Here is a 10,078-nt window from a genome sequence, read left to right as displayed (position 1 = left end):
AGCAGTCCTGCCTCTCATCGCCCCTTTCACCGACTCGCACTGACCAGCGTGGAGAGGTATTGCCAAACAATACCCCATGGCTGACGCGACGTGGTTAGAAGAATACAAATGTTTTACTTTCGTACCAAGCCACTGGAATTTCAACACCATTGGCTCAGGGAGCGCGGATTTAATCGACTTGAGCACCGCCCATTTCTCGTTATCGCTGGGAGACGCTTTGACGGTCTTTTCATTTATTTCATTTCATTTATTTGGTATTGCCCTGTGAGCCATGCGGATTTTAAATCGGATGCAACCGCAACAAACAAAATATGAACGGAGAACATCTTAAAGCGACGACGCGCAACAGAAACATCCTGGAGAAACCAGCAAATCTTTTTTAAAAACCGCTGTGTGCAACAATCCCAGTGTTATGCAAGTCAAACAATAACAACCATAATACAATTTAGATTAATGGCCCAGGAGGGATATTTCAACACATTAAAGTGCTGTGTTTTCAATGACACCATTCCCCAGCAGTCGCAGGACAGGCAGCTTCAGTATGTACAGTGTTGCTTCTAACCACTGGCCCGCTTTTAATTTCGCAATGTGAAGTGTTGAGAGAGGATCGACGCTAATTGGGGTCGCTCGCTTGTAAAAACCCCTTCCAACTCTGTATTAAGATCCCAATAATAGCAATGGCATAATCCCACCACTGTATGATCCTAATAACAAGACTCACTTGAAAGGATCACCGTAGTGACCCATAAACCATGTAGCGTGGTTGGCATGGGCCCGAGTTAATATAATATGGTATTGTATATTATTCATGAAGTGAATAAACAAAACAAAGTACTCCTTTTTGTATTTATTTTCTTGTCCTTCCCCGCACCTCCGATTACTGCGGTTGGCTACGTACGGTGCGAAAGAAGTTTAGCATACATACGCAGCACGAAGGTGCATCCATAACGGACTTGGAGCCAAAGCGCTTGCCGTTGTGACACCCCACTTTGGAATCTCCTTGCATCCCCTCTCTCAATTTGCTGAATTTACCAAACAGTAAACGCTCTTAAACTCACCATTGATGTCAACTGCAGCCCCATTTGCAACGGTGAGTTACAACTGTGATTGCGATTATGATGTGACAGCTGTACATGTGTGAGTGTAATTGAACCCGTTGTAGATTTTTATTATAAAGTATTGCTGCTATTTTATTGTTGTTTATTCTGTCGTTTTGCTCTTCATAGCTCATGGGGGTTCTTCCAGTCTAAATAAAATGTCTGTTCATGTCTATCTGGCATCTCGCGAGCTTTTGCTTGTCATCGTATGCGTTTAGAGTATTTGGCTGCTATGTATTTTCACGTGATAAGCGACTTCGTTGAACGGCTATCATTTGTGGCCAGGGTGCTTCAGTGGGACATTCCTGGTTTAAAAAAAAAACCTGTATTCTCCATTTACCTGTTGTGGCCACACCTGCTGTGTGAAACAGAATCTCAAGTCATGTAACGTGAGCTGACAGCACATGGTCTAGTGACACCATAAGCACAACAACTCCCCTCCTGAAATGTTGAATCCGTGGTCTGTTTCTGTTTTAAAAAAATGTACTCATTATTGTTAATTCGTCGACAAATCCATAACAAAAAGCTTCATCCAGTCCGGGTTTTGCTTCATGCTGGTGCATGTGGGCATAGACGTAATGATCACTGCCAGAGGGGCTGTGGTTGGCACTCTGTTGCCTCTTGAACTTAAGATGTCCATTCCCTGGGTCTCAGAACATCACTAATGATTTCAATTAAGCCACACGTTATGCACATATTGACGATTGGCTCCGTGTTTCGGGTGCGTCACTCACAATCACAGGGAAGTAAGTTAAAGTTTCAGCGAGGAATAAACTCGGCCCATCATCCCTGGGGACCCGATAAAATAAATACTATTATGTGGGGAAACAACAGTCGCCCCTGTCATGGGAATATGGAATTCCCACCACTGGCTGAGTTCTGCCGGTGGAGATGAGTCCCACTCATCACGTGTTTGAGCAAAGAAACGCAGTACACACCACTTTTTGAAGCAGGAAATTAACTTTGGTTCATCTATTAATACACTTTATTGTAAATTTGTACTATATTCTTTATTTTTGTGAGTTATGCCACCGACATTAGTTATGGACCAACATTAATTTCTATTTCATCATCAGAGATGCCCAACACAGACAGACTCGGGCACGAAACAGCTACCAAATGCCACAGGACACCTCAATGTAATTTACAATGACTTTGTCTTACGTAAAAAAAATTGCCTTTAAGATAAAATTACTGTGGTGTGGTGGTTATTCCTGTTAAATGCCATAGGAAATTGTGCTTATTCGACATTGTTAAGGCAGGGGTCATTTCTAAACAACAGCCACTTTTGACCTTTCACAAATTGGGAAGATGAGCACGTGAGAAAGTGCAGTTCCCCTCCTGTGGTTAAGAGGCGGTTGAAGAGATCTCAGGAGTAGTTTACAGAGGCTGCTAAATCACACAGGGTGATGCACTACGTGATGCACTACTGTCCGCTAGAGTTCAGAATGGAAATTAATTTGTCTCGTAACATGACGCTGATAGCACAATTGAATATAACGCAGAAAAACAGACTCACACAAATCTTAGGTTTGAAAGGAACCACCTTTCGCACATTTAAATGAAGATACAACACAATAAAATATACAGCTTCGGTGGATCTGTATCTGTTCTGTGTATCCTGGGCTGCCCTACACAGTAAAAACAAGACATTTAAAATCACCTCCCAGTAGCGTCAACAAAAGCACACTCGACTAATATCACTGCGGTGAGAGTGCCATACCCCTGAACACATCACTTTTTAATAATCAGCCATGGCCTATCTACTGCTGGATGAATGCCTCCCCGAGCCATTGCCTATCTCTTGCTTGGCCACAATCCATCTCGCTCCTGCACACGAGCCCATACCGTCCCCCATCCCAGTTACTCGTATCCGTAGTCAGTACGATGTATTAAACTTGTGTGTGTTATCTAACCTACACATTATTCTTCCCGTCATCCCAATGTAAATCCCCATGTTTTCTGAATTATTTACGAGTTTCCGTGTGTCTCATGCGTACGTCGTAGAGGGTGATATATCTACCGATTGAAAACTAAAAAAAAAATTGGGCACATTGGCGCATTGGTGTTCAGATGGGGGCTTAATTTCAGCCAGGTCTATCCATGTCCATGCCTTGCACACCACCGCATCCACCCAGCATGGCTGTGGCTACGAGTCACGATGCCGACTGCCGTCTACGAGCGACCCGGACAAGACTCGTTGAGAAGCGAAGGCCTGGATTGGCGACTCGCAGCATCGCCACGTTCCCGCCACACATGATCTCGTGTAACTCATTGCTTGGGGCGGGGTGCTTCCACCTTCCTCTTGTGAAGGGTAGGAAGGGGCGATCTCTCCGTCCCTCCGCGTCCACCCCTTCCCTAATTGGCGTAGACGTTCTCGGGGTCATCGTACTCCGTCAACTCGATGTCCTTGTTCGCGCACTTGTGCAGCGCGCTGAGCCCGCCGTCCCTCCTCAGCACCCCCTGCACGGCGGACAGCTCCCGCCAGCGCGCCTCCACCTGGCGTCGGCCCTTCTCGTCCGCCGTGCCCTCGAAGGCGGCGCGCACGTGGAGGAGCACGGCGCGGCTCTGCTGTTCGGCGAGGGCGCGCGCCAGAGAGTCCACCTCGTCGGCGAACACGCGGCGCTCCACGGCGCGGTAGCGCGCCACGAAGCTCGCCTCGCGCTCGCTCGTCGGCGACTTGCACCGGAGGATGCAGACGGTGAGCGCCGCCAACACGAGGAGCCCGGCGAGGAGGCCCAGACCCACGAGCTGAAGGGGCGGGGGGGGGTGGCCGCGACGGTGACGGATTCCGTGTTAGGTTTCGCGGCGGTGGCGCCCGTCAGCGCGAAACGTCGACGGGCGTTGCGCCCCAAGAACAAAACTCGCGCGATAGTTGCGTCACACCGCATAGCCACGCACATGCACACACACAACCCACACACACACAACCCACACACACACACAACCCACACACACACACAACCCACACACAACCCACACACACACAACCCACACACACAACCCACACACACATAACCCACACACAACCCACACACAACCCACACACACACACAACCCACACACACACAACCCACACACAACCCACACACAACCCACACACAACCCACACACACACAACCCACACACACAATCCACACACACACACAACCCACACACACAACCCACACACACACAACCCACACACACATAACCCACACACACACAACCCACACACAACCCACACACAACCCACACACACACACAACCCACATACACACAACCCACACACACACACACAACCCACACACACACACAACCCACACACACAACCCACACACACACAACCCACACACACATAACCCACACACACACAACCCACACACAACCCACACACACAACCCACACACACACACAACCCATACGCACGCACGGCTCACATGCACAATCACACGCGCATCTTTCACAGATTTCCCCGTACGGCATTGATATTTAGGTGTATGAAGGAGATGTGCGCTACCGCCTGTCGATGTTAATGGTTACACCAGTGGTGAGTGGGAGGGTGAGTGGGTGGGTGGATGAGTGGATGAGTCGGTGGGTGAGTCGGTGGGTGGGTGGGTGAGTGGGTGAGTGGATGAGTCGGTGGGTGGGTGAGTGGGTGGGTGGGTGAGTGGGTGGGTGAGTGGATGGGTGGGTGGGTGAGTGAGTGGGTGAGTGGATGGGTGGGTGAGTGGTTGGGTGAGTGGGTGGGTGAGTGGGTGGGTGAGTGGATGGGTGGGTGAGTGAGTGGGTGAGTGGATGGGTGGGTGAGTGGGTGGGTGGGTGGGTGAGTGGATGGGTGGGTGAGTGAGTGGGTGAGTGGATGGGTGGGTGAGTGAGTGGGTGAGTGGATGGGTGGGTGAGTGGTTGGGTGAGTGGATGGGTGGGTGAGTGGTTGGGTGAGTGGATGGGTGGGTGAGTGGGTGGGTGGGTGGGTGAGTGGATGGGTGGGTGAGTGAGTAGGTGAGTGGATGGGTGGGTGAGTGGTTGGGTGAGTGGATGGGTGGGTGAGTGGATGGGTGGGTGAGTGGTTGGGTGAGTGGATGGGTGGGTGAGTGGTTCGGTGAGTGGGTGGGTGGATGGGTGCGTGCGTGAGTTGATGGTGAAACCAGTGGTGAGCGGGTGGGTGAGTGGGTGAGTGGGTGGGTGAGTGGGTGGGTGAGTGGATGGGTGCGTGAGTTGATGGTGAAACCAGTGATGAGTGGGTGGGTGAGTGGATGGGTGGGTGAGTGGGTGGGTGGGTGAGTGGGTGGGTGGGTGAGTGGGTGGGTGAGTGGGTGGGTGAGTGGATGGGTGGGTGAGTGGGTGGGTGAGTGGATGGGTGGGTGAGTGGGTGGGTGAGTGGATGGGTGGGGTGAGTTGATGGTGAAACCAGTGGTGAGTGGGTGGGTGAGTGGATGGGTGGGTGAGTGGGTGGGTGAGTGGATGGGTGGGTGAGTGGGTGGGTGAGTGGTTGGGTGAGTGGATGGGTGGGTGAGTGGATGGGTGGGTGAGTGGTTGGGTGAGTGGATGGGTGGGTGAGTAGTTGGGTGAGTGGGTGGGTGGATGGGTGCGTGAGTTGATTGTGAAACCAGTGGTGAGTGGGTGGGTGAGTGGGTGAGTGGGTGGGTGAGTGGGTGGGTGAGTGGATGGGTGCGTGAGTTGATGGTGAAACCAGTGATGAGTGGGTGGGTGAGTGGATGGGTGGGTGAGTGGGTGGGTGGGTGAGTGGGTGGGTGGGTGGGTGAGTGGGTGGGTGAGTGGATGGGTGGGTGAGTGGGTGGGTGAGTGGATGGGTGGGTGAGTGGGTGGGTGAGTTGGTGGGTGAGTGGATGGGTGCGTGAGTTGATGGTTATACCAGTGGTGAGTGGGTGGGTGAGTGGATCGGTGGGTGAGTGGTTGGGTGATTGGGTGGGTGAGTGGATGGGTACGTGAGTTGATGGTGAAACCATTGGTGAGTGGGTGGGTGAGTGGGTGCCGGGATGAGTGGGCGAGCGAGCTGATGGCACCACCAGTATCTGCGAGGAGGAATGTCAAAGCCAGGAGGTGCGACGTTTGGGTCTCGAACGAGGTGGGAGACGACAAGACGAGGCCGCGGCTGCTGCGAGTTGCCGAGTTGCCTCAAACACGACGCATGCCGCGGCACTCTGGGCGAAATGGACGCCGTCAATTCGAATCCAGATACAATGCACAATCATCTTCTTGGTTCTTTCGGTAAAGTCACGTAGAAGGGAAATAATAAAATAATAATAAAACATAATAAAATACAATTCTCACGACGTTTCGGCCACAACGCAAGCAGCCGTCCTTGCGTTGTGGCCGAAACGTCGTGAGAATTGTATTTTATTGTTTTATTTTTATTATTTTATCATTTCCTTTCTACGTGACTTTACCGAAAGAACCAAGACGATGAATCCCTGCAGTCACGAAAGCCTTAAATCGAAATGCACAATCAGTGGAGCAGAGCCGTAAATACCAAAGCATGCCGTTATCAGCACCTGGCAGTTCTCAGCACCGCAGTGCTTTATGGTTCGGGCAGAACGAGGTATGTGCGTGTTGGTTACTCTTTAACGCGTTGCTTTGGGAGTTCAATTTGTGAAACAACTCGGGCGAAATTTGTTCCAGAAACTGAAGACTTTGACCTCCTTTCCAATATCGATCGAACTCACGGCCTCCTGTACACCAGGCGAGGTAGTTAACATCTCGCCACCGTGGCACCCCTGATGTGCGCACGCTCGCACGCGTTCTGTCCTGCGGAACTCTGCTTTCCTTGTACGTGCAAAACGCTCCTTACAAAACGTATTGGTCACATGTGCCGATTGCAGGCCTTCCCAACAAAACGAGCCATCCTTATCCATAAGTGTGCGTATCTACGCGCAGTTTGAACTTGTTTCGCACCGTGCTAATCGGAGGTGCGGGCTTAATGTTGGACAGATGGGCGAGGACGTCTATTTCCAGACCAAAAATGAGGTTGACATGAAGAAAGAAGGCAGCCGTCTCTGGTGTGGGTCAATCCGTTTCAGAGACAATGACATAAATGATCAGGGCACGTTTGTTTGCATGTTCACCACAAGTACGTGTGGTTAATGCAGACTTGATGCCTTACATCCTCAACACCTCCTGTTGGATTGCCAGAAAGGATACAAATCTATTCTGATCGTTTCATCAGATATACGTTCAGTCGACTCACCCCACGTTCCTCCCTCGCAATTGATTCGGCGAATAAATTCGTGGGCCGCTTTTGACTTTGCCTATGCCTCGACAGCAGAACAGCGAGTTAAATGTAAATCCACGCCTGCATAAGGATTTTTAAAAATATTTTTTCGTGCGCGATTTCGCGGTCACGTCGGTCGCACTAAATCAGTCTGTCCCTGCTTCAAATTGTTTTTAACACTTCTGAGAATTTTCAACGACACCACGAGAAACGTGGCCTCCGGGCTCTGGAGACTACCTGGAGAAGATTCCAGGCAACGCGTTGATAATGAAGTGGAGACTGTTAGACTTTTTTAAGCTATTAACCTACATTTGTTATCACGTTGCAGTGTATCCTCCGTTATTTTTCCATTAAAAACGATAGTCGCATTTCAGTGTTAAAAAAATGTTGAAGCACCCTGTATATTCATTTCTTAATCGGCTACGGAGATTGAAAAAAAAAATCTGCACCGATCGTCCGCTTACTCGCATGCGCGCTCAGCACTTGCACACATTTTTGTTTCGTCCAGCAACTGGTTTCCACCGAGCACGAAGTGAAGCGACTCAAGTGACCTTCCCGTACGATCTATCGCATTGGTCAGCGTCCCCCACGGGACATCTGCCCTCGGGCTCAGAGTCTCGCTCGGCTTCCCCCCCCCCCCCCAATGCCACCAGCCGCTCAGTGTCTTGTTTTACCTGCGACTCGGAGCGCAGCGAGGCGAGGACCTCGTTGCGGATGCTTGCTTGCCGCAACACGTCGACCGCTTCCGACAGGAGGATTTCCTCGCACGGAAGTTTGTACAGCAGCTCCGCGATGACCTGGTAGTTGAGGCCATTCATGCTGGAGTACTTCCACCAGTCGAAGCCGCTGGTGCTCTGGCCGCACGCGTAGTACACCCCGCTCAGCAGAGCCGCCACGGCCCACGACATCGGGGCCACCAGAGCTCGGGCAAAGACGACGAGAAGAGCTTCGCGCACTCGCGCGCCCGAATCCCTCTCACCGCTCTCGGCGTCGCCCTCGGCCTTTTTCCTGCCGCAGCACGAGCGGCACGAGCCTCGGATCGCCCTCCACGTGTCCACCTGCAGGAAGCAGCCGCCGAGAAACAGCAGCGCGCACGGCACGACCACGGCTACGGCCGCCGCCGTAGTGTTGCGGCCCCCGGGTCTGCAGGGGCACACGAAGGCGAGCTCGCCGTACAGCACCTCGCCCACGACGGAGAGGGCCGAGGCGAGGACAGCCCACGCCAGGGTGCTCCGGCGGTCCAGAAAGTCGCACGCGAGCCTCGAGACGCTGAGTGACATTGTCGTCGTTGTCATCGTTGTTGTTGCTGCTGCTGCTGTTGCTGTTGTTGATGCGGCAGCAGCAGTAGCCCTGCTCGCCGATGGGAGCTGTCGGTTGTGCGGAGTGGGATTGTGTGGGTGGGGGGTGGGAGTCGTCTCGGTGAATGTGTGATGGAGAAGCTGCGTGCGGTGGTGGTAACGGTGGTGACGGTGGTGGTGGCGGTGGTGTTGTTGGTAGTGGTGGTGGCGGTGTTGGTGGTGGCAGTGGTGGCGACGGTGTTGGTGGTGATGTTGGTGGTGGTGATGGTGGTGTTGGTATTGGTGGTGGTATTGGTGGCGGTGTTGGTGGTGGCGACGGTGGCGGCTCAGCTCAGCCTGGCACCAACCGCTCCGCTGCGGCTTCTTTTGTGGAGTTTTAATTGCGGGGCGGAGGCTGCAGGTGTGGGGCGACAACGCGAGGTGGGGTCCGTGGGTGTCACAGTCTCGACCGTGACGACGCCTGCCCTTTCCGTGAAGTGAACCGCGAGAGAAATGACGAAGCAAACACAACAGAAGGCCACGGAAGATGTCGTTTATTTTACGTTCGATCGCGCAAGTAGAAATGTGTATTGATTTAAAGCTTTCGTGACTGCAGGGATTCATATTCTTGGTTATTTCGGTAAAGTCACGTAGAAGGGAAATAATAAAATAATATAGATATAACACAATAAAAATTCTCACGACGTTTCGACTGCAAGAATTTTTTTTCTTGCTGTGGATTTCACACCTGAAACGTCGTGAGAATGTTTATTGTTTTATATTTACCGAAAGAACCAACAATATGAATATAAATGTGTCGTTAAACCCGCCACCCACCGACACAGACTATTAGTGAGGTTTGTCACGTGAAGGATTCTGGCTGTCGCCTGATGAGGGTGATTGTGATTGCCGGCGAAACGTCGGACTCGAATTGTGGATGTTGTGGGTTTACTCTCCAGCACACCGGTGTGCTGAACTCGTGTAATCAATTAGCATATTGTGTTTACGTGACTAACCTGTTGTAATTGTCTGTGTCGGGTGGTGGCGGCTATGACGACACATTTATATTTACGCGATCTAACCCAGAAAAAAACCCCCTGAATTACGTATATATGTAAAACTTTTTTCGCACCGTACATACAGCACTTATACAAACAAACAAAAAACACTTTTTTGATTTTCCAATAACAAAATTATTTTAATTCATCATTTAAATCTTGCCGACAGCCAAACGTCAAGTCGCCAAGCCTCCCCGTTGTGGGTGGGGGCTCCGTGCCCATATTTTTTGTTGTAAAAATAAAAAGGGATATTTCACAACATTTCTATTGACAAGACGTTAGAACGTTGTGCTTAGTCGCAAGGTCGTTTCACCATGACCCCCGGGAGAAAAAAAACTTTGTTACGATAAGCTGCGGGACAACGATCTTTGTACCCCCTTGCAATGGTAGAGCTACGGGTCCAGCCTCCACGATCTGCAGGCGTCTACCCAAGGG

At 51.3% G+C, this 10,078-nt stretch overlaps 1 protein-coding gene across 1 annotated transcript; it reads right to left on the bottom strand.

Moving 5' to 3' along the window:
* Window positions 1-216: 216 nt before the first annotated feature.
* Window positions 217-8,990, bottom strand: LOC144728312 (calcium homeostasis modulator protein 6-like). Its single transcript, XM_078607659.1, has 2 exons — window positions 7,983-8,990; window positions 217-3,848 (listed from the first exon to the last, which is right to left on the bottom strand). Exons 1-2 carry the CDS (start codon window positions 8,601-8,603, stop codon window positions 3,456-3,458), a joined length of 1,014 nt encoding a protein of 337 aa, XP_078463785.1. The 5' UTR covers window positions 8,604-8,990; the 3' UTR covers window positions 217-3,455.
* Window positions 8,991-10,078: the final 1,088 nt, after the last annotated feature.

Source organism: Lampetra planeri, chromosome 28 (genome assembly GCF_965212315.1).
Source record: "Lampetra planeri chromosome 28, kcLamPlan1.2.h2, whole genome shotgun sequence".
NCBI lineage: Eukaryota > Metazoa > Chordata > Hyperoartia > Petromyzontiformes > Petromyzontidae > Lampetra > Lampetra planeri.
Note: the sequence above shows the minus strand (reverse complement) of the source record. Positions and strands in the feature narration are given on the sequence as shown.